General features: G+C 39.4%; 1 protein-coding gene across 8 annotated transcripts in view; it reads right to left on the bottom strand.

The window, feature by feature from the left end:
• Positions 1–25,345, bottom strand: part of DAB2 (DAB adaptor protein 2) — a 53,188-nt gene that overhangs the window by 398 nt on the left and 27,445 nt on the right. The window contains exons 2-15 of one of the 8 annotated variants that reach the window (XM_082453756.1): positions 21,571–21,763; positions 20,451–20,590; positions 19,648–19,746; positions 17,813–17,944; positions 17,245–17,325; positions 16,786–16,812; positions 16,484–16,537; positions 16,012–16,074; positions 10,648–11,301; positions 9,521–9,680; positions 4,433–5,065; positions 3,583–3,692; positions 2,891–2,961; positions 1,296–1,331 (exon numbers count right to left, since the gene is read on the bottom strand). In XM_082453756.1, the coding sequence (XP_082309882.1) occupies positions 2,896–2,961; positions 3,583–3,692; positions 4,433–5,065; positions 9,521–9,680; positions 10,648–11,301; positions 16,012–16,074; positions 16,484–16,537; positions 16,786–16,812; positions 17,245–17,325; positions 17,813–17,944; positions 19,648–19,746; positions 20,451–20,590; positions 21,571–21,661 (2,310 nt within the window). In that variant the 5' untranslated portion in view covers positions 21,662–21,763 and the 3' untranslated portion in view covers positions 1,296–1,331; positions 2,891–2,895. Of the gene's footprint in view, positions 1–944; positions 1,332–2,890; positions 2,962–3,582; positions 3,693–4,432; positions 5,066–9,520; positions 9,681–10,647; positions 11,302–16,011; positions 16,075–16,483; positions 16,538–16,785; positions 16,813–17,244; positions 17,326–17,812; positions 17,945–19,647; positions 19,747–20,450; positions 20,591–21,570; positions 21,764–25,345 lie in introns of those variants that run through there. The other 7 variants (XM_082453755.1, XM_082453754.1, XM_082453759.1 and 4 more) reach the window with 7 other exon arrangements.

The following is a 25,345-nucleotide window of genomic DNA, read 5'->3' as shown; positions in this document are numbered from 1 at the left end:
GTATGTGGTTGATTAACACCCACAAGAACCTGAGCACTAGGGGTCAAGAGACAACATTAAAAAACCCAACATAAACAAAACAAAACAAAACAAAACTCATATGGCAAGAACAAACCCTTTGAACTGTGCTGACAATAGGACTGAAAATGAACTGGAAAGGTTTCCAAGGTTATGAGGAGAAAAATATTGCAGGCATTAGATTTTTAATGATAACACCGCAGATTTTTCCCCCCATTTATCGTCCTACTAACTGTAAGACTGTGTGGCATCAAGAAAGCTTTCCAGTTACTTGATAAAGGCCTGGCATTACTCCAAGTAAGCACCTAACATGACTGGCACTATCACATTTAACTTTGTGATGTGTTTCTCTTCAGAATACAGTCCTTCTTTGCTGAGTTGAGTTCAATTTTTCTTCAACATGAACTGTTCTTCTGGAACTTCAGCTCAGGAGGATGGCCTCCTATTCCATAGAAAGGATAAAGGTTGTGCCCATTTGCAATTCTAGTTACTGGGATTAGAGATTACTGAGAAGGCAGAGAGGCTTCAGATCTGTGAATCATTAGATTTTTTTGCCCCATAAAACTCTGTTGTTTGTGAAAGAGCGGTAATGTTATATAAACCCAGGAGTAAAAATGACTGAAAAGAGAATCAGAGGGAAAAGAAGGGGAGAGATGAAAAATGATTTTCCCTCATTTGCAATAGCTAGCAAGAGATTGGAGAAAGGACAATTTTGCCCTTGAGAGAAGAATAATGTTCAGAAAGAGAAGTTATATCTTTAAAAACGTTCTTAGGTGTGTTCAAAGTACCCAGAGAGAAACTGAACTTGCTTCCATTTTACTTTAAAAATGCTCTGTAAGTGATGGTCTGAAGCAAGGTTTAAGAAGGTACCTTGTTCTACCACAATCTTTAGGTTTTATGCTCTGAAACAGAACCCCGAAACACTCTGAACAGCAAGAATTTTAAAATTTATTCAAAACAGTATGATCTGAGGGGTTGTGGTGGCTGCATCGCCCAGCCAGAGGGTACACAGCACAGTGTTCTAGAAGGTTCTAGGGACACAATAAACAAGGGTTCAAGGAGGGAAAACTACTTCATTTACATTTAAGCTAGAGAGTTTAGGTTCTTAATTTATTTAAAGCCATAGATTCAGTTTAGCTAAACAGAAAGTGGAAGGCATTCTACAAGTGGAAGAGGCAGCAAGAAATAAGGCAACAGATAATATGTCAAAGCTAGAACAAGGGCAGAGGTCAGGACTTGTCTGCTTATTAGCTTTGTCCTTGACTACTAAGGCCAACCTTTTTGTTCCTCTGGATAGTCAGTATGCCAAGTTCCTAGAGAAGTGTGGAGAAGAAAAAACCCATGGTTAGAAATTTTGGGTTGACTATCAATGTATTAAATATTAAGTTATTATTTAAAAATGTCAATCATAGTATCTCCTAGGACCGATTCAAGAGGATTGGATAAAATAGTCGATGTAGAATCTGTAATAAAGTGATTAACACAAGTGCTCAATAATGTTAGCTATTTTCTCCCATGGCAGTTGTCCTCCCTACCCCTCAATCTATATATTTAGCAGGTTGACCAAAATTATCCTTCCTTCATGACCTAAAGAAGAAAAGGCCTCCAAAGAGAACTCTAGTCAATTCAATTTAGCGCAAAAAATCCTCCTAGACTTTCAGTGCAGTTTGTTCCTTTCTATTGTTCGTGTGTGCCTCCCCTGGAGAGGAAGCAATAATGAGCCTCTGTCAAGACTTCTAGCCCTTCAACATCTTCCATATATTACGCTGCTTTATTAACAGTAGAAATCATCTGGACGCTTGTTAAAATGAAGCTTTTCCTCAACACCGAGGGGGATTCCTTAGGGCTGGGGCCCAGGAATTGGCCTTTTCAGTAATCTCACTCAGTTCTCTGAAGCTGATTTTACGGAAAAGCACTTTCAGAAATACTGTAATTACAGAATTGGAGTGAGGGGGGCTAATCCAAATTGCAAATAAACTCAAATCTTATTGTTGGTATCAGATTTAAGACATTTACCTATTTAAAAGAATTCAGTTCTACGTGGGTCAAGACATAGTTTGGTAGTCTCACTTGAATGGGGCAAGACTGAAAAAAAAATGGCTTTGGGTTCTTTTCATTCTTCCTGTTGTTCACCTCTTTCAAAATGCAGATAAGTCTCCTCTCCTCCACTAACTTCAACCTTTTAAGATTAAAGTTGCTTCCACTCACTGTTGAGAAAGAAAAACACCCCTCCCCCTTTCCCCTTCCCGGGTCTCAGTCTAAGGTGGTTACACACAATAACTCAGCGAGGATAAAACCCACCAGCAGACTCATGTGAGCTCATACTACTTTTGACGGAGGTACCGGCAGCTGTCACCACTTTGGGATTTAACACCGCCAGACTAGTTCAGACTAATTTGAGGCCCCTCACAAAGAAATACGTATTGATTTGGGAGGCAGAAGTGTTGTGATCATGATCTGTTTGGCTGACCCGTTTGGTGGCTTCAGAAGGTCTTCAGATTTTGAAGCTTCTATAGAAAACTGAGTAATTACTAGGAAGCTTTGCAATCACTTCAATATGAAGGTCAAAAATCTAGAAGGCTGTTATATGTTATATTGAGTTTTACTTCCATACGGAAGTGAAATATCAAAAACACAGGGTGACAGAAATCCATATCCATATGAGTACAGTACTGTTTTTTATAAGTATGAGAACTCTATTCATAAATGTCCAGCCTATTCATTACTGAATTAGTTAAGTATAGCGTTCCATATCTTTTACTTCTCCATGACAGAGATTTAACTTCTTTCCGATTCTAAAATTAAAATTTCACCCTTACCCCCATGCCACCCTTTTTCACCAAACCTAAGCTTAGCAGGATCTTCTACTTACAGAAGTTAGGCAAAAGGATTTCCAAATGGATCCCTATATACATCAGAAGATGTGGATTGAGGAGAAGCCATCTATGGAGATAAAACCATCTAGTCAATAACTATAATTACAATGATAAGAAAACACCTATAATTAAGACTTCTCAGATCCCTTTTAAAAAAATCACTTAGGTCACAGACTAATCAGATATTGTATGGGTCTATAATGATTTGTGTTTGCCTGCTTGTGATTGATGTGTGTGTGTGTGTGTGTGTGTGTGTGTGTGTGTGTGTGTGTGTGTATATATTATTTACATCAAAACCAAGTTTCAGAATTATGTTTGCCTCCCAATGCAAAATCTTATTTTTATGAGCTAAGTAATTATGGGTGGGAAATTAGGAACTTCAATCTCTGAAAAAATTTTAAAGATAGTATTTTGGCTCAATTTTCTTTCAAAGTGCTTTCCCGAGCTAGGTTAAGTGAGATATAAAGGACTTTTGTATATGATATTTGTTTCTCAAGTTCAGGAGAGTAGATCCTGCAAAAATAATCTTTCCCCAGTTTGAGTTGAGGTTTACACTGCGATGGTTCTCAATGATAAATCTTATTCAAATGTCCTTTACCGTCAAAGATACAAGCAAGGTTAATTCAGGAGGCGGTAACTCTATGTGGCGTGTACTCTGGAGCATCATCTTCTAATAGTTGATACTTACAGAGGCTGGTGATGAACGGAAAGAATCTTTAGAGAAGGGGTTCTCAAATGCATTGTCAGCAGATTTGGTAACTGGCAGGGCACCTTGTCTGGGAGCTGGCTTTGGTAGTTCTAGAAGGTGAAAAAGTAGTCAGTAGACAAGCTTTCCCCAAATACCTGCACAAGTTCTCCAGTCAGGCTTATCTTAGAAATTAAGTTCCATACTTTTGAAATTGACATCAATGGAACAAAAATCACCACCAAATACCAGGACTCCCAGTGATTATTACAGGCAAATTCATCCCTTCTTGGAAGAGGAAGCCATGCATATTCGCTTGAAGTGGAAGAGATTCAGAATTCCCTCACTTAAAAGCACCTACATGGCAAACCTTCACCAAGCCTTGAGGCCAACACAGAAGTAAAAGCTCCGAGAGATTAAATCACTAATACAGTACAGCGAGCATTCAAATACTGGTTGCATTTTGAAGCTCTTTCGTTCTACCACACCTTTTTAATTTTCCTCATTAGATGGGTAGTACCGTCCATACATACTTACCCATGAAAAAATGGGTCCTTATCATACATACAGCCTCCAGGTGCCATGACCCATTGAATTTCAATAGCTCCTGGCAGCCCTTTTAAGAATTGTCACAAGAGGGCAGCATTGGGCCAGCCCTTAGAAACAGCTAACTAAGGTAAACAGTTAACTCCATAAGGTAAATGGTTAAGTTGTCTCCATAACCCCTGCTAAGCAAAAAGAGCAAGAGTAAAGCTATTGGTGGGTCGGGAGAGGGTTCTTCTGAGGGACTCTGTGGGCCCATGTGACAGTGAAATACTTGTTGGTACAGTTGACAGAGAAGTAGGTAGCTTACCATTGATCTTTCTCAACAGTTGATTAGCGTCAAAGTCATCATGGTCTGCATTCTCCTGAGGAATGCCAACTTTATTGTTGAAGTAGTTGGAGAAGGCACTTGAAGTCCCAGAGGAATTCTGTTCTCCTTTCCTTGCTGGCACAGTAGGTGGCTGCCGCAGTTGGAAGTCCTTAAACATTTCTTTCACTTCCTTGACTTCTTTGTCCCCAAGTGGGTCCAAGGCAACGAAGGCATCGCTGGAGACGTCCTTCGGAGGGCCAGTTCTGGGAGGTGGTTGAGGAGGAGTGACCAGGAGAGAGGAGAGCATAGAAGGGGGCTGGGCTGACACAGCAGGAGCTGGAAAAACATTGCTCTGAAAAGGATTCCCCAGCGGGCTGGTTGATGACCAAGTATTGGGTGTCACGGATGCTGATGGGCCCCAGACTACAGGTGCTGGAGGTGAAGCTGAGGCTGCAAAGGATGAAGGCTGGTTCCAACCTGGAACAGCTGGGCTTGTGGTAAAGACGATTGGCTGACTGAATCCTGAAGGCTGACCAGCCATCATAGTGCCCGGGACCATTGTAGTGGATTGACTGAAGACTAAGGGTGCTGGGTTCCACGGTCCTGTCTGAGCAGATATAACTGGCACACCACCTGAAGGAAGGAAGTGGGATAAAGGACTTATCAGGAAACTAGCCTGAAGAGGATTCTTGAGTTTCAGAAAGTCAACTCTCCGGAGTGCAGTTTTAGAGAGCATCTACATGCCAAACCTTTATTAAGCCTTGAGGCTGACATGGCTTTTATTAGATTATTTCACTCTAAAGACGAATTAGCTGTAGCAAGCATTTAAATGCTGGTTGCATTTCGAAGCCCTTTCTTTCTTCCACACCTTTTTAAGTTTCCTCATTAGATAGATAATACAGTCCATAAGTACCTAGTCATAAAAAAGAAAATGAGCCCTTCTCATACGTACACTGATGTAATTCAAACAGCTAGAACAGAGCCTGTCAATAGCATGAACCTACGTGTTGAGTAAATACATTTACATATAGAAACCATGCTTGTTATGAAGTAAATTAATATAATCCATCAGATACTCTTGAGACACTGGTTTAATCTTTTCATTTGGCAACTGGCTCATGTCTGAGGTCTTATGGAGACTAGCCATCAGGCATGTGCATTAGGCTTTAACATGTTTACATCCTGAAGAAACCATTTCAAAGCTTCCTTGCTTTTAAATGCTGCCAAGGTGGACACAGATATATAAAAGGATGATAAAATTTGGTTGATGCCAAGATAGTTTTAGACGTTTATATACAAAAATGGAGGAAAGGCTAGTTTTCCTAGGAGAGCTGTTTCAAATAAAAGTGCTTCCTGCCATGTGTCACTCACTAAACTTTGCCAGAAGTTAGAACAGAGTATTTAAAAGAGGAAGAGGAAGAGAGGGAGATGAGATAAAGTGAAGCAAAAAAACGAAAAAAACAAACAAAAAAAACAACCCTTGCAATGTAACTAACCGCCTGTATCCAGGCATCTGCTCTTTGTGGGGAAATGGCTCTATCACCTGCACCCTTGCCATTGTTGATTTGTAATTCATTAAATCACTAAAATCTAGGTCTCGCCAATGTGTGCCCTCCTGTCCTTGAGAAGCTCATTCCCTACATCTTGTTCTGATACGTAGCACATTTTCTCTTCTGCCTCTTCCCAAGTGTATTAATGACACAGTTAAACTGTCACCACTAACAGAAAACCTAAATTCAGCCTCATACCTATTCACAAACGACACTGCTCTCAAAACCTACTTGCTTTGAGCTTTGGAGCAGAGCATCCTTTAGTTATGAACGTTCTCTAACCAAAGTAGGAGAAGGCCTTCAAACTTGGGTTAGGAATGTGTTTGTTTCCAGAGGGAGAAATATTTTTAAAATAACGTTCAGGGGCTGATATAGTAAGATGTTGTATCCTGAATTTTCTTGGGATTGGAGCTTGGTGTTACTTGACTCAACCGTCATCAGGAACAACAGCCATTTGGCCGTGAACACAAGGTGTGCTCACGAAGACTGCTGGGTTTCAGTGGTGGGTCATCTTACTAAATCAACATGCTTATTTTTGGGGTGAGGAAACTGGGTACAAGAATATGAATTATTACAATTGGGAGGGTCACAGTCTGTGACAGAGACTAAAACTCAGGCATACCACCTCCAAATCCAGCACCCTATCCTCCTGTTCTGTCTCCTTGGCATCAAGGAACAGAACTATATTTTTTATTAGAATGTTAATTCAAATACTTATTTGACATATACAGAAATTAGACTTCATGTACACTCAAGAGTATACATACAGGCAGACCTCAGAGATATGGCAGGTTTGGTTCCAGACCACTGCCATAAAAGGAATATGGCAATAAAGTGAGACACACAAATTTTTTGGTTTCCCAGCCCATATAAAAGTTATGTTTACACTATACTGTAGTCTAGTAAATGTGCAGAAGCATTATGTCTAAAAAAACAGTGTACATACCTTAATTTAAAAATACTTTATTGTTAAAAAATGTTAACCATCACCTGAGCCTTCAGCAAGTCATAATCTCTTTGCAATAGAAACATCAAAGATCATCGATCACAGATCACCACAGCAATATAAGAATAATAAAAAAGTTTGAAATATTGCAGGAATTACCAAAATGTGATGCAGAGACACGAAGTGAACAAATGCTGTTGGAAAAATGGCGTTGATAGACTTGCTCGACTCAAGGTTGCCACAAACCATCAATTTGTAAAAAACTCAGTATCTCCAAGGTGCAATAAAATGAAGTGCAATAAAATGAGGTATGCTTGTATTCCTTTCACAACCAATCAAGGGAACAGTTCTCTTAGATCCTGTAATACAGGCTTCTAGAAGTGGGTTGAGTTTGAACAAAGTTATTGCTGGCATTTTAAAACCAATTACTTAAATTTTATTAACTGAAGCCAGAGTCACTCACTAATCATTTACACCAATTGGATGTGCAAAAATTGGGTAGAATTTTACCATCTTTCATGTTGGATGACTTGCCTTCCCTTAGGAAAATGTGTGGCTTTAGTCCTAGATGGTATTAGTGGGAGTGGTGGTAAAAGAGAAAAATACTTTTGCGAGGAATTAAAGGCTTTCCCAGTGTATACTTAGGCCAGCCTTCATTCCCATCTACCAGATCCCATGCATCACGTTTCTAAGATAGTTAAGGTCCTGCTGGAGAAAGGTAAGGAAAAAGAAAGTGTGGGTATAAAAAGTTAGTTTTATTAACCTTTAGATGATAGATTAAAGCACGGGGCAGCTAGTCAAAGCCGAAGGCTCAGCTTTCTACAATGCCCTTTCCCCACCTCCAGTTCTCCAGAGGAAACGGTCCCCCAGCTGGGTCCAGCGGAAGCCAGACCTACAACCTTCCATGGCTTGGCTGAGGATCTCTGCTAGTGGACAGGGGCTATACTGTAGGGCTCAGTTTGAGTCCCATGTCCAAACTGGGAAGAATCATCAGTATTCTGCAGTTGTATACCCCAAGGCCTCAACAGGGGCACCTAGCCAAAAAGCTTCACTTCGTCTGAATAAATTAACAGTTATAGGGTCCAGCTGTATTTTCAGGCTGACTTGTCAAATATCGGCTGTAAAAATTCTTCGGGGCATTGATATGAAACTACAAAGCTCTGCGATGTGACCTAGTCGTAGGCGCTGCATGCAAGCTCTCTATCCTTCTGCAGGGAAAGCACCAACTAGCTCCACTTGAGGGTGGAGGAGAAAGGGATGCAGAAAGGGGAAGACCCCAAGAGACATGAAGTGCTTGGGGAGAGTCTCCTGATGGTGTAAATGCCAAGCAGAGACCTGGAACGAGTGGGCTTCTCACACCTGCAGGGATTTCAGCCACTCAGCAGGTGGGAAACAACCCTCCTGTTGCTACCACACTCCAGATATGATGGAACAGATCTAAGATGACAGAACCAAAATATTTTCCTTTGCCGGAAAACAGCAGGAAAAAAAAAGAGTCCTGATGATTGACTCAGCAGGAGGCAGAGAAAGCCAAGATCCCTGGTCAAATTTTACAAAATAGGGGAGAGTCTCCCTTCACCTATAGCCCCCCTCAGCCCCCTCCCAAGACAGAGTCTATTTGGAGCTTGTAGAGGAGCCAAGAAGTAGAAAAACAAAGAGAAGCTTCAGCAGGAGAGCAAAGACCATTGTCGGGGTTTCTGAAGACTGTTCCATGGAGGCAGGAGAGAACTGGAGGCTTTAGGCAAAGAGTAGCAGGGCCAGCCCTCGGCCAAGTGGCTTTCCCCAGCGTCCTGCCACAGAGTGGCTCAGTGGCTTGCAGAGCTGGTGACACATTTTTGCATGACAGCAGCATCACCTCTCAGGTATCTGATAAAATTCCATCTCTTCCCTTATTTCTGTGTTCTTTTCAACTTCAGACTTCTATACTGTGGACTTAACTAACTCTACTAAGGCACCCAACTAGCCAAAATACCAGCAAGGAGCTGCTAAGGCTTAAGTATTCAGAGACTGATCAGGATATATGCCTGTCTCACACCTACCATATGCCTAGAAACAGAACTGGGCTCAGAACCTGGCACTTTCATTCAATTACTCACACTTGCTTCAGATTTAACTTATAGCCCCCTCTTGGGGTGTATATCCCTTCCAAGAGGGATATTGGTTAAATAGGGGATAGGGCTTCAATTTAGTAATGGCAAATTGCATGGAAGACATGCATGTTGCTACTTTTTCAAATAGAGACGATAGACAAGGCTCTCTCATCTCAACCCTGTTTCTCCAATGAAGCTGGTCTGGGCTTCAGAATCCCTTACAATTGTCTTCAGTAAGCCATGACCAGTTGGTTTAGGTAAGTGCAATACTAAAAATGGATTTCTTCTCACATGCCAATTCAAGGAGTCAAATTCCAGTTACAAGTCAAGAGTACCTAATAGGGGTGGGTTGTACAGAAGTAAAAGTGGGAGAAAGGCTCCCTAGGATGCTCAAATCTTATGCCCCAGGAACCCGTATGGATATGAAGTGCTCCCTCCTATGAATTACCATCTTAGAGTGAAAGTAACAGAGCCAAACCTAACTCCATCTCTAAACACCTACCTAGACCCCCAAGGGGCCCTACTGGGGCAGGAGCACTGGTTTTGAAGAGGTCCAGGGGGTTGGTCTGTAGGGTTGCAGGTTGTCCTGTAGATGTCTGGCCTGGAGGTTCTGAGACGGGAGGAGCAAAGATGTCTGATGCAAGTAAGTCTTTTGCTGGAGACTGACAGGGCAGAGAGGGACACAGAGGAGTTACTCAGGAACAGTGAAATACAGCTCTATTCTGTTCCCTACTCTGTACCTCGAATTTGGGAAAACAAAAAGAGAAACTTTTTCCCATTATTGATAAATTACTATAACAAACTCCAAAAGACAAAAAAAAAAAAAAGCCACAGCTCCCGGCAATGGACAGAATATTGGGTCTTGGTGACTGATGCAATGGAGGACCTTCAAAGTGAAATCTATTTTGCTGATTTACACATTTGTATCTGTCTGGTCTCCTTATCAGCTAAACGCTTGAAGCTGGGAGAGAAAGGGCAACTATAAGTAAGTAGCCTAAATATTTTGATCCTTCTTCTGGATTTAAATCATTCTGCATAAAGATGATACAGTAGTCTAATCATTAGGCCAGCATATTCCAATGAGATTTTTAAAATGAAACTTATATAAACCACATTTTAAATTGCTTTTGAAGGAAGTGGTAATAGTAAATATGTTTCTTTTAAGACAATGGATTGTTCAGTCATTAATCAGAGGAGACAAACTCGAGAATTTTAGACCACCACCTTGGACATGAATGCAATATGGGGGGTGTATGGGGGCGTGTGTTAGTACGGGGAAGGTACAAAGGGAATCACAGGAACCCTTCCCCTCCCCTCCCAGAACATGATGATCAAACTTACCGGAGGTACAGAAGCATAGCAGCATTAAAAACGGAAAAACTTGTGTTTAGTTAATAATATGTGACGACATGCAAACGGAAAGCAGGGTGTGACAAACACTGCCGAGTGAGAAGCTTAAAAAGGGTGACAATTAGAGGAAAGTATTCCTGGAGAACGATGTGCCTTATCCCACCTTCTATTTTACAGCCACACAGGAAACTACAATAGCAGCAGGAAAGAGAGCTTGCATCACACCACCCTTTGGTACCGAACATGCATTCTGCCAATGGATATGTGAAGACAATTCACCTTAGCAGTCCTTCTGCCTCTTCCCGGTTTGGTACTTTGTGGAGGTGGGATAATGGCTATGGAGTCATGTGGTGAGGACTGGACAGAGCTTTCCAAGTCCTGCTTTACGCCATTCGGTACGGGCAGTCCTTTGGGAGGGCTTCCCACAAAAGGGTTCGGGGAGGATTTGATATGGAAGCCGTTCTGTTCTCTTTCAGATACCCCATTGTGAGTTCTCACTGCTGGCTGTGTTTGCGTACTTGATAAGGGCCACAGGCCTGCCTGAGCTTCCTGTTTGCCAGTCCGGTTAGAGATTTGGTCAAATTGCTGACCAAAGTAATCAACATCCCCATTCAGGGGCCCATTACTCAGAGGGGTAGACGAGCTACTCAAATTCTCTTTCTTCTGATCTGGAGATTTGAGAGAATCAGACGAAGAGGGTGTCGATTGGTCTGGCTGTGCAAAAGGATCGTCACGGAAAGGATCAGGGTTAGGGGTGGGAAAGAAGTTGAGATTGGCAGAAAAGGCATTTTCAGGCAAGAAAGATGCCTGAGGCTTTGGTCGAGGAAGAGAGCAGGAGGTGATGCCATTTGTTAAGAATAGATTTTCTCGTAAAGGATTCTGATTGGTGTCGATTTCAGAGTTTAGATCCACTAACAGGATATCTTTGCTTTCCTATCACATTTGGAAAGAAAAAAAAAAGAAAGTGTTAGTCCATGTTGTGACTTCAAATGAGAAAGCTACACAAGATGACTAGGATTATCAAAATTTCCATTAGATTTCAGTCTTACTGGTTGACCATTACCTCCTCCCATCGCGTCCCTGAGTGCGTTTACTAGTTGTAGAATAGGTCCTCCCTGCCCCTCTCAGGCCCTTTTAAGTCTCAACTTCATTGGCCCTTCATTCAGTGAAATCTTACTGTTGTTTACTTTACATGTCTCCCCTCACCCTTTCAGACTGGCTGAGTTCATAATCATCATTGTTTCAATTCATGCCTTTGACAGTCTTAGAGGGAATTGATTTCGAGTCACTCTAAGTGACTATCTAAGTATATTGAGCTTGAAGGAAATGGCCTAGCCTCTCTTCCTTCATGATGTACACTCCTATTGTATCCCCAGAGTCACCTAATATCACCTCTCTAAATGAGTGAATTCATTGCCTAATATAGTCATATCTTATAATTCTAGTTATAATAAAGTTTAAGGTCAAATATATTTCCCTACAATTGGTCTTTCCTCTAGGGGGGCAAAGAAGATTTTCCCCTCACATCACAGCCTGCCAGGTATGCCTCTTTAAATACTTAAGGATCTTTTTGAAGGTGTAGCCAAGTTGGATCTCTCATTCTCATCATCCTAGTCTCTCCTCTGGACGTACTCTTTTGTCTATGTCCTTCTAAGAACATGATACTCAAAATACTGATATAATCTAACATAATATATCACATTAACCTCTCATAGTTGTACCTTTTTTCATAATATAGTTTAGTGTTGCCTGTGTCGTGACAGGAGTCTCCTCTACTTAGTGGATAAATTCAATTAATGTTTAAGTCACCTTTAATTTATGTATAATCTAATCTTTAATTTATGTATAAGGTGGAGATACGAGTTTAAGAGTTAATTTGAAAGACATACTAAATGAATAACTCTACAAATTCTATTCCTTCCCTATTATTTTTCAGTTATGTTAATTAGTTGGATTCTCAATTGTCAGATATGACATTCTTCTCAGCATAAAAGCAGCAAATTTGATAAATCTGACACGTCTTTATTCAGGTCAATGACACAACTAATTAGGATTCACCCTGGGATATAGCTGTCATACTGACAGACCTTCCTTCTGATTGACTTTGATCAATTAAATACTTAACTATGCTAGCCACAGAAGAATATAAACAATAAAAACTGTCGAGCTGAAATGGAAGTTAGTTTTCTAGCATTATCCTGGGCAGATTATTAAATATTTTGGTCATTGTGACAATGATCAAGATGATCTCAAGGGAATATAAAATTCTCAAACTAGTAAATAAAAAGGGAGACTGAATAGGTCTCCTCAGCTTTAAGAGAAAAGAACAAAATTTTTAAAAGTTTAGGTCCTAAATCAGACCTAATTGGTATTCTATATTTTGGCTCCCTTCACTGTTAGGTATAAAGGCACAATTTTTAAAAGACGGCTTTTCTCTTTATAACCAGAAGAACTTGTCAGAAGAGAGAGCTTGTAATTAAAAAAAAAAAAAAACTTAAAAAAAAATGAAAGAAATTGATTGGAAGGCTTCTTAATGTAGGGATCTTTAACAATCAAAAGGTAGGACAAAATGTATTATGAAAGCTTGTGATTGTAATATTTATTCGTTTATTATGAGCCACCTCTGGGTTAGAACAGTTGGGTGTTCACAGCTGGTAGAGTTCTCCTTCATTTACTTCAGAAGAAGTCCTTAGGACACCAAACAGGAGCCACAATGTTAGACTTCTGAATAGTCACCCTATAAGTAAAATGTATAAGGCTCTCCTCAGGTTGAGGTTGTTGTTAATCCAAGATTAAGAGTCTGATTCATAGACTACAACTGAAAGATGTAAGACTTCTCGTCCACCCCCTTGGTCAGCATTTCTTTAATTCTCTGTTGTACTGTAAACACTGCATCCACTTGGCCGTCATGTAAGCACCTGAGAGACAAGAACTGAACATGAAATATAGTCCCTGCTGTTAAGCGGCTCGAGTAAGAGGGTCAAGCAAGCAACCAAGAAGGTGTCTGCACAGACAAGGTTTAAAATACTAAGTTCTAGACTAGCTCTTCTCCAGGTAGCTCATCTTGCCTAACCATTCCAGACTACCAAATCCTGGACCTCCCTACTCAAAGCCTTCAGTGACTTCCTGCTACTCTCCAATATTAAAATAATCTCCATTAGCCAGACTTTCAAAATGACCCACCAGGTGACCTCGTTTACTTTTAGCCTAACTACTACTCTATTTTCCTACATACTTCAAAGACCCAACTCAAGTTCAGATTCTTTACAAAGCTTTTTCTCATTGATCCTTCTATTTCAACTTCACCTGTGCCCACCCATGGCATCTTACGTATATATGACACTGTGCTTTGTGCCCTGATTCCCATCCCCATACCATATTTGATGGGGAAACCACACTTTATGTTCTTTTCATAATAACCATGCTTTCAAATGGTCAAGTTTATAAAGTTAGAGATCATGCCTTTTTGGTCTTTTTTTCTTTTCCTTTTTTTTTTTTTTTTTGAGATACAGTATGGAAGAATATTGTTCAAGTGGTTTGGCGATAAAAATTACATTCTAAGGTATGCTACTTAGTTTGCAACATGAGCTTTACTTGAAATGCAGAAAACTATTTTGTATAAGTGTTGAGGGAAGGGTAGCTGGGTTAGGGAACCACTAATAAGGTCTAGGTAATTTAGATTTCTGCCTTTCTTCATCTCTTCCAGAGCAACTGATGTGAGATTTCAAAATTTTTAAACATGCTGGTTTTATCAAGTAGAGATAAATCTATTTTGTGACCTATGAATATAGAGTCAGTATGTAAGAACACACTGGCAAAGTCTAACTAGCACATAATTAGCGCCATTAGCATTCTTTTACTTATCAGATACCATCACTTTGATGGTATTTATCATTTTAATTTATTGTTAGTTTAACTAAAACTTGCAATTTATTTCAACAAGCCAAAAATTCTTAGAATGCGTAAAGTCTAATAAAAATGAGACTCAAGATTACTCGTGTTGTTTTTCATTTCCTTTTTTAGAACTTTCTAGAAGTCTACAGAAGCAGATTAAACAGTCAATGCTTCCTTGCCTATCCCACTGGAATTCTACATCATAGCTTGAGTGTTTTGGTCTCTTTCAATATACTACTGGTTTCAATGTCAGTTATACTTGGAATGAAGGTCATTCAGATGTCAATTTACTTTGGGAAGGGAGCTACTCACGGAGGAGGTTGGCAAAGTTGCCTAGGAATCAAAAAACCTCAGATCTACGATGGACCTTTCAGGATGATCCAATCTGGTATTTCAAAAAGTTTATCCTTACACAATGGTAACAAATGTTATGAAAAATGAAAAGTTTTACAGACAAATGAGTTAGGACTCACTACTTGAAAGAACATTAAATGGGCTTCTCTAATGCAGGCTTTTTAGGATCTCTAAACGCTATATTATGCATTGTGATTCTCATAGAAGGAGGGGTAGAGAAGAGTGTCTGCAGCCCCTGCTCCTCCCCATCTCACTGGGCCTGGGCGTTTGTGTGAAATTGCATAGGCATGCCATTCTCTGCAGTACTCCAGCAAGCGGGACTTTTAGTCCCCAATCTGCTGCTATTTTAATTCCTATGACCTTCTTGGTCACAGAGGCTTGCTTGATAATTCCCTGATATAAGAGACCCCTAGATAAACCTTCTCCCCAACGTTCTAGACTGACACCCTTTTTGTCTAGTTATTGCCTTCTCATCTTTTATGTTCAAGTCCAGAAACTCACTTATTCAGAGGCATTATCTGAACCTCTAAACTGGATAAATACCTTGTAAGTAACATCAACTGTTAGGCTTTGTGATTAGTTTTAATGTTGGTCTCCCTGCTAGACAGTAAACTCCATGATGTCATTGACATTGTGCCCTGCAAACAGCAGGTACTCAAGAAACTGTTAAATAAATAAAATAAGTTGTAAGAAGTCATTCAAAATTACAAGTAATTTCACTTGAGGACTGTTTTGGAAGGTCTGAGACTTAGGCTTAAGCCTTGAAACTGGACCTCTGCTTGGGTCAATGAGAGTTTTTTTGAATCACCATTTCCTTATTTGTAAAGAAAAATACGGCTCCATTCTCACAGAGTTGTTACAGATCAATCAATAATAAGACTTGATACACTATAATATCCTGTAAAGAATGAGCAACTCTTTTAACAAAGACAAGCTTTGGTTAAATATAACTGAGCCTCTTGTTTTAAGTCTTATTTTACACCAAGCTTATGCTGCTAAATCACAACAGAAAGAATAGAAGAAAAAAAAAATGAAGAGGCCAGGAGTCTATACAATTAGTCATCTAACAAACATATTTCCTTCAAGTATGCTTACACCAAGGATTAATATTCAGCTCCTCCTTCTGATCCTAAGTAATACCAAGACGGACTGCATTGCCTGACCTATTGCTCAGATTTAACTTCTAAGCAATATTAGTGTATCTGAAGTAGTGCTGATAGGCTCCCATGGTGACTTAAGATGCAAATTTGTTCTAGTAGCCATTTACACTTTATGCAGAAAAATCAGCAGTCACCTTCCAAATTTCAATGAGATGCTCAAGATTTCTCATTAATTGCCAATTTGAGTTATAGATGTCATTTCCATTACATTGCAAATTTAAAAACAGACACTTACTGTTGGACTACTTAGGTCAGGAGGTGTAGACATGTCCCCAAACAAATCCATCTGGTCAACACCCTTAAAAAAGTATTTTGATTAGATTCAGATGTGTCTATTAAAAAAGATTATTTTGTATATTTTTGTAGTTGTTTCCTAAACTAAAGTTTAGGAAAATAGTTGTCACAATTGGATTTTCACTTAACTAATACAGATTTGATATTAGGTTATTTAGGTCAGGAAGTGTAGACAAGTCCCCAAACAAATCCATCTGATGTACGCTTTTAAAAATGTATTTGGATTAGATTCAGAAGTGTTTACTAAAAAGATCACTTTGTATATTGACATAAATGTTATATTAACAGTTAGGGAAAGAGTTGTCGCAATTGGATTTTCATACAGATTCAATACAAATTTGGTATTAGGAACATCTTTAGGAAGTAAATCCCATGTTCAGGTAAGTAACAATCATAAAAAATCACATACGTACCAATTTCAGTTTGCAAGCTTGGTCATCAAGATTCATTAGGGCCTCACTCCCATTCTGAAAAGATGGTAAATATTAAAGGTTTAGTTGGTGAGTTTTCCCTACACAGTTTAATTGCCTAGCGTATTGGCTTGCTAATAAGTTAAGATTTTGGCACTAATCATTCAACTGTACATCTTCTATGACCAGAGGGGTCATGAACACATAGTAATAAAACTAGGAGGGAAGCCTGCTTGGGCAGGTGGCAAACAAGGGCTTATACACATCACACGTGCAATTCACAAGAAGCAAAGATGCTGTTTTACCTCTACTGCTTTGTTGGCTTCTTCCATCTAAAAAGAAAGACACAAATTCAGTGATCTTAGTAAATTATAGTTAAAGAGAACTAAGTAAAGGAATAAATATACCTATGGGTTCACAAGCAGAAAGCAAGAGAGAGTCTTGCATATTATTTCTGCCCTACATTCTCCTCCCCTTTTCATATCAATACTGGATTTGAATAGAGTTATTGGCTTGGTAGCCCTGGAATCAATGTGAAGTTTATAGGGAGAAAATACAAGAGTCAGGCACTAGAAATAAGAAGGGCCTAACTATAACATCCAAACATTGCCCTATTGGGAAGAACAAAAAATATATCACTTTCTATACTTTGAAGAGCCACATAGACGCAAACACTTCAGGCAGGCCATGTGTTCACATAATGTTCAGACATGGTCTTGAATGTTGTCTTAAGTCTAATAGAGCCTGTATTAGATAGTACTTGCCTTTTTCTTTTCTTCTTCCTTTTTCTTTACATTATAGATAACTTGGAAAAGGTCTTTAAGATCAACAACTAGTGGCTCAGCCTGAAGCAAGAGAAAGCATCTTTATCAGTATTTTAATCTTACTATTTTCTTCCCTTTGTCCCCCATCAGTTCTGATTAGTAATGTTTTCTTCCTTTCTCTTAAAGCTCCTTCCTACCCTCTCCTGGTTTGTGGAAGATCACCACCACTCCCATCCCAACCCTCCAGATACATAAAATACTTAGATAAAACAAGAAGCACAGTGATAATTTTCCAAGTCCTTTCAAGATTTCTGGGAATAATTGACTATCGTTCTAAAATCAGCAATGATCTTATGAGAAAGTCCATTCTAACAATGCTTGTGCCACACACTACATGGGTATCAATGACATTTAAAGAAGATTCCTTAGACCAATTAAAGATAATCGTCCTCTGAGGTACTGTTTAGTCCTCCTACATCCAATTGTTTCTAGCAAGCTCTCTAGTTGAAAGACACACACTCTTATATTCAAGTCCCCCTCTAGGTATACCTCAAGGCTTAGAGCTTACCTGTTGCCCTGTTTTTATGGCAAAAAACTGGTGTTGGCCTTCTCCTCCACACACATAACCAAATGCTCGGTTGTCTGTCACATCACGGGCAATGAAAGAAATCTTATTTACTGGATGTTCATGTTCTATTACCTAAGAAAGGAACATCAAAAATGGTGTATTGAGAAAACTAGAATCTATTTGTAGATTCTATCTGGAGCACAACTAAACATCAGATACCAAGGCATATATGAAAAGGCTAAAACATTTGAAGATTTTTTCACTCCTGGTTGAAGGCTACTGCTACATTTATTGTTACTAGGAAGGGCTCAAAAGGGGAAAACAAAACAAAACAAAAAATCTAACAACAAAGAGTAGAAAACAGAAATAGAAAGAATGATCCTTCTTAAAATATCTATACTTGATCCTCTCTATCCCAAGGACATGATGCCACATCGCAAGGAAGGACTGAGGATTAGGAGACCAAGAATTTCTAAAGCGAAGATGGAACATATAACCTCTAAAGCATTCCAAGGAGGTCTACTTTCTCAACTCAACAAACTCAAGTGAATAGCATAACTAAGCTAGAGGAGTGTTCACAAGGATCCTTTGACTGGCTCAGACTGGCCAGAGAACCCTCCTAAGTATTATTGGGACAATTACCCCCAATACATTCTGGAAGTCACCAAATTCTGTCATCAAGTATTTGTCAACATCACATAGATGTCCACATCATCATACAGGAGTGTCATGTGGCAGGGCTTATTGGTTTAGCAGTGCTTTCCCCTGTATTCCCCGCTCCCCTTTCTCTTGACCCTTTCAAGTAGATGGTAGGGCTCAACTCTTCAGGGATATTTGTAGATGCTCAGAATGTGTCTTGGCTTTTGTTTCCAAGAAACTAAGACCACTGAAAAGTTTAGATTGGGCATCTTAGGAGGTTTGGGAGTGAGAGAATGCTTGTGTGGGAAACCTGCCACCATTCTCTGGCAGGCTTGTGAAAACAAGAGTCAAAAGATAAGGGACAGTGGAGACAGCAGTGCATGAAGACAGCAGGGTGGGTGAGCATGTACCAGGGTTCCAGGGCCCTAAGTTTGACCAATGGATTTTGCATATTAGATAATGGGAATCTCTAGGAAGGGCTGAATAGTAACTTGAGGTCTTCCCACTGTATCCTGATACAATAAACTATTGTGCAGCAATGAAAAACATTTTAAGCAGATGAATCTGATGATGTTATATTGAGTAGAGGGAAAAAAGTCCCAGAAGACTTAAAGTATAATAGCTTTTGATAAGGCCCAAACAAACAAACAAACAAAAAATAAGCAAGACTGTTCATGTGATAGAATAAGAGCAACCACAAAAAATGAGCAAGGTTACATCCATGGGGTAAGGAGGAAGGGAAAAGAGAGAAGGAGAAAAAAAGGAAGATGTGTTTCAGATAGTATTCTATGTTTGGTTAGCCAGTAAGTTCACCCGTGACCTTATATTAAAATGAGACCCATACATAGATCTATGATAGCATCACAAACCAGTGGTTAGGATTGATCTCGTGCTGTATATCTTGGTCCAAAAAATACCTAACTGATATCTATGGCATACCGGTGTTTAGGTTAGACTTACAGACTTGAGGTTCACATCTATTATAGGAAATAAGTTTCAAAGTAAAGTATCTTGACTCCTCACCTCCTACCCTATCTGTTTTTTGCCTGTTACTTCTGGAGAAGTGCAGTAATATGTAATTTTTTTTTTTTTCCCTACAGAAGTTTGAAAAGGGAAAAGGGGAGCTGAAATTCATGTCACAAATTATTTGTCAGACTCAGGTGGTCAGAAAGGTGTCAGTGAAAGCGAATTCTTACCCCAGTTTTCTCATCAATGATTTTTATTCCAGAAAGAGAAATGTTGACCCAGATCCTTTGTTTGTGTTGTCCCTGAGACCGAGCAGCTGCCGCCATTCCCTGATGAAATTGGGAAAACAAGAAAAATCTAGTTAAAAGAACCCTATGATGCTTCTGATTCTAAAATTTTAAAAGGCAATCAGCTTTGTTTTCAGCTTGGTTTACCATCTATGAAAGAATTAGGCATCTTTCATAAGAGACAGCAGAATGAAATAGAAGACATTGATCCAGGCAATTACTAGTTAGCTCTGTGAACTTGGACAAGTCCTCATTCCCTTGGCCTCCGAATAGTCATTGGCAAAGACAAGAAGACTGGACCAGAAGATCTTCAAACATATTCAAAGATGTTCCTTCTAGGCCTTGTCTTATTTAATGAGTATTACTTCCTTAATTAGTTTCACAGCATGGCAGTATTAGAATTTAAAAATTTAAAAAAACGAAACGGCTAACACTAAAGAACACCAGTTTCGAAGCCGACTCCTGAATTTTACCTGAATACCTCCAGGCTCAGAAATTTGGTCTGCTCAAAGGAAAAGGCATCTAGGGTCCTGCTACACTTGATTAAATCAGGTCTCTAGACAGCACTCAAAATATGCAAACAAACTCATGGCTTCTCATAAAATGCAGCACCGCTGGATCAATTACGTGATTAGAAAAGTTTTTCTTTCAAATAATTGAGATATAGGTAAAAACAAACTTCTAATATCATTTCCTCTGTTGCATATTTGCTTAAGATAGAGACAAAGTATGCTTTTCCCCTTTACCTTTAGTTTCATCATAGAATCTTGGCTCATTTTATCCCCTCTTGCATCGGGCACATCATCAATGCCAATTAGCTTGGCCTTATATTTCACACCATCACCTTTGAATCTGGCCAAAAGATATTCATCTGTCTTTTCAGTGCCTGAGAAAAGAAAGAAATAGAGGATAAAGTTTATAAATCTATTGAAATATCAGCCCCAGGTATGACCAAATATACTCCAGGATCTAAAAATCTGCGTAGTAAGTATCTTGATTATTCTACAATTGATCAAATATGCAATATTCTACCCTTATCCTTGCTTCCTTTGAGTAAAAAAATCACACTGTGTAAAACTGTGTATGGCATTGGGGCAGAGAGAAAATAAACTCTTAAAGATGCAGAATGGGCTGAGTTATGGGAAACTTACGGGAATATGTGAGATGGGATTGGGGGATATTCTTCAGCATAGTTTTAAAAATATTTTTAAAAAATAATATAAGGAGGATAATAATTTTTTTTTTAATGAAAGGAAAATAAGCCACTGCACAATTTACTAGCATTTTTGAACTGTCAATAAAGCGGAAGAGAATTGTGGGTAAATTCCCTTGGAAATAACTAAGATAATTATCCATCTTTATAACTTCTTCTGCTTCTCTTCTCATTCGCATTTCTAAAGCGTGGACATGAAAGGCAAGGAAATCACGGCATATTCTCAAACTATGAATGATTAAGGATGCTGACACTTTTTAGTGGTACTTCAGGTCAAAAGAAGAGGGTCTCATAAAATAAAGATCTTGATTTTTATAAAACAGCTACTTCAGTAAAGCAAAGTGGTATATAGGTTACTGAAAGATAACCATGTAATACTTAATAGTTGCATTTCCCAACTGAACAAGATGTATGAAAGCTTCCCAGCAGGACCCAAATTGGTGCAACCACAGAGTTCAGAGATACGTCTTATCGTATATGGATCGAACCAATCTCCTCTGTCAAAGTCTTACTTTCTTGTTTAGGAAAAGTTGACACTTGGCTGAGATTGAATTAAGGCAAGGGCCAGCTCTTACTTTGCCTTGAACGTCACACTTCGTCACTGGTAACCACCACTAGCTCCCCTCATTGGCCTCAAGAGGACTTCTCCATACCTTTCTTCTTTTCCTTCTTTGATGGTGCCTTTGGTGCGGCCTGTTGGTCAGGCTGACCATTAGTTGCACTCGTTTCTGCTTCGTTAGACATGGCAAGAAGGCAGACAGCCAACTCCAGCACCAGCAGACACTTAGTGACACCCAGCGATCCCCGATGGAGACGTCTCAAACAAACATAACCTGCTGCAGACACCTGTGGGCAGAGTTTAGAGGCACAATGAGATCATAACATAGCAAACCCAGACTTTATGTCCTAATAGGCCCACAACCAGTGATTTGTGAGCGTAGTTCTTCAGACTCATTTTGTTCTTTCTTCTCTGTTAGACTGAACTCTGACAGCAGGGGAGTGGGTAGGACTGTTTCCTTTGTAGTTTCCAAAATACAAAGAGGGTATTTACCAGATTTTTCTTTAAGTAGTTGATATCTGATAACATTTAATGTGATTATAGGTACAAACTATTGATACTATGTATAAAATAAAAAAGCTACAAGGATATATTGTACAGCATGGGGAATATAGCCAATATTTTATAATAACTATAAATGGAGTATAATCTTTAAAAACTGTGAATCACTCTGTTGTACATCTGAAACATATAATATTGTAAATCAACTATATCTCAATAAAATTTAAAAAATAATGTTATTATCTAGCTAAGAAATTCATATTGGCACTCTGGCATAAAAATGTAGTATTAAAGATAGGGATCAAAACGTGTCACACGTAGATGAATAAGTTTTCATACCAAAGTTTAAATAAATTGAATGCTGAACTGAGAAGATTGCAACTGGCATCTGAAATTGGGCATTATAAATTATGGTTCCTCAAAAAATCATGTAACTATATAGAGAGTGATGAGGAGAGTTATGAATTTTATCTCTTATTCATAGATAAATATTTTTTAAATATTAAGATTCTGCATATGATCTCCAGAGTTACCTAAGCACTATATTTTAAAAGCCATCCAGGACTTCCCTGGTGGTGCAGTGGATAAGACTCCACGCTCCCAATGCAGGGGGCCCAGGTTCGATCCCTGGTCAGGGAACTAGATCCCATATGCATGCCGCAACTAAGAGTCCACGTGCCACAACTAAGGAGCCCGCCTGCCACAACTAACACCCAGTGCAACCAAATAAATAAATAAATAAATAAAAGCCATCCATTTTTTGACACTAAAGCACATATCAGGGAAAGAATGGATTTATGCAGTGTCTCATTGTACATGTTTTGTGCTATTATTTAGTATTACTATCCTCAGAACACTTTGGTATGTGCTCCATAAAGCTCCCCTATGTGTCACAGTAGGTAAAACAAAAAGAAAAAAGTAAAGTCATTGCTAGCACACAGAAGTCAACTAACATTTCAAAAGGTTCTTTCACCTCCCAGGAGTGAAAATTTCTACACAGCTCCTGAGAGCGCTAGGGAAGGTTAACTTTCTATGAGAACTGAAGACTAAAGCAAAGAAAAGCCACTCATGGTGGTGTAATCCTGTGAAGACCATGCATGGGATGGTACACTCGTCCCACCCCCAAAAGCTCTCTTCATTTTTTATAATCTTAATAGTCTTTTAAAATACATACATACACAATCACACAAATCTATGTATGATTAATGTTATCTGAATTATTTCATTTGAAGATTTAGTAGTTAATTTTTTTTATTAAAAATTAAAAAAAAATTTTTTTTTAAATATTTATTTATTCATTTTGGCTGTGCCAGGTCTTCGTTGCAGCATGTGGGATCTTCGTTGTGGCACGTGGTCTTCTTAGTTGTGGCATGCAGACTCTTAGTTTCAGCACACATGCAGGACCTAGCTTCCCAACCAGGGATCGAACCTGGGCTACCTGAATTGGGAGCACGGAGTCTTACCCACTGGACCACCAGGGAAGTCCCATTAGTGGTTAACTTTGCCCAAAGACACCTGACTGGTAGGTGGCTGGGGAGACAGTCTATTTACAGGTGAAGACTATAGGGGACTCAAAGCCTTATTTACTCAAGATTTATTTGGGGGCCAGGCATTATTAGCCTTTTAACTGTATTAACTGCAGAACATTCATGGTAACCCTATGAGTATTATGATACAGTATTATTTCACTTTTCCAGAGGGAAAGCCAAGGCACAGAGGTTTTAAACAACACAGCTGTTAAGTTGAAACCAGGTCTCCAACCCAGGCTGTCTGGCCCCAAGCCAGAGTTCCTTAAACACTACACTGATGAGTCTCACATGGGAAGCCTCATGCTAGCTACAGAGATGCTCTATTATATACTTACAGTGCCCCTCACCTCCCCTCAAAAAAGATACATCCAAGTCCCAACCCATGAACCTTTGTATGTGACCTTATCTGAGAAAAGGGTATTTTCAATTGTCTTTAAGTTAAGGTTCTTGAGATGGGATCATCCTAGATTTAGGGAGGGTCCTAAATTCTGTAACAAATGTCACTATAAAAGAAAGGCAAAGAGAAGTTTGAGACACAGAGACACATGGAGGAAGTGATATGAAGACAGAGGTAGAGATGGGATTGATACATCTACAAATCAGGAACGCCAAGGACGGCCAATGTCCACCAGGTGCTAAGAGCGAGGCATGGAATGAGTTCTCCCTCAGAGCATCCAGAAGGAATGAACTCCAATGACATTTTGATTTGGGGGCTTCTGGCCTCCAAGACTGTGAGAGAATATATTTCTGTTGTTTCAAGTGACCCAGTTTTTCGTAATTTGTTATGGCAGCCCTTGGAAACTAATACAACACCTCTATTTTGTGTGCCTTGGTTGGTTTCATGGTTCCAAGATTTATTTCCTGACAACATGATAAATCTCTTAGTCATATCCATACTCTTCTAATTTCAGGAAGCCAATAATACTCTTCTTAATTTCAGAGAATGTATTCCAAATCAAGAGGATATTTACCCACATTAACAATATCAGGAGGTGAGATAAGCTCTGATCTAAGGAGACGCATCAACATTCATCCTCCTGCATCCTCACCTTCTCCCCAGTGGGCTCTTTCCTTTATTAGTTGCTCATCTCATCTTAGAAATAAGGAAAACACTTCCGTGTGACCCTGTGGTCCTCCAGTTATCATCTTATGATCTAAACATCTAAAATTGATGGGCACTTACCCTCCACCTTTTCACATCCCCTTCCCCTCAAAGGACCGTTCATCTTAACGTTAGTCTAGTCGCAGGAAGTCAACTTCAGCTGCTAATGACTCTCTTGACCAAATCCAATTACTTTGCTTTCATCCTTTTGGGGGTATCCGACTGCATTCATCAGATACCTACACCTCTTTGAGAGCCCTTTTCCCACCATTTTTTGCCCCCATGACAACCTTGAAGCTCCAGTGCATGGCTCGTGTTTATTGAATTGGGATAATCCGGATTTTTGTTGTTAAATGATGAAGCCCCCTAAATTTTAGAATAACGTTGAAAGCTTTCCTACTTAATCTTGGGGCTCCCCTTGCATTTAGGACAAAGATTGAGACTTTTTCACTTTATACATGAGACTCAAATATTTTACCCCTACTTATCTTCAACACCCTTTTCTTTCATTCTTGGATAGAAACCCCAATACTTCTCATTTCTTTTAGAAAACATTTTGGTTTTGACTCCTTCCCTTTTCAAATTAGCATAGCTCCCTTTTCCCCCATTTTCCTTCCCATCCCAGTTACCTATTTGTCCCTGAAGACTTTCCCTTCCTCCCCTCCAATTCTGGCTGGAAAGTAACCTGGCATAAGAGTTTGTCGCCCACCTTTGAAGCTGATACCATACTTTTCTGC

This window comes from Balaenoptera physalus (genome assembly GCF_965194825.1).
Source record: "Balaenoptera physalus genome assembly, chromosome: 3".
In the NCBI taxonomy this organism is placed as follows: Eukaryota; Metazoa; Chordata; class Mammalia; order Artiodactyla; family Balaenopteridae; genus Balaenoptera; species Balaenoptera physalus.
Note: the sequence above shows the minus strand (reverse complement) of the source record. Positions and strands in the feature narration are given on the sequence as shown.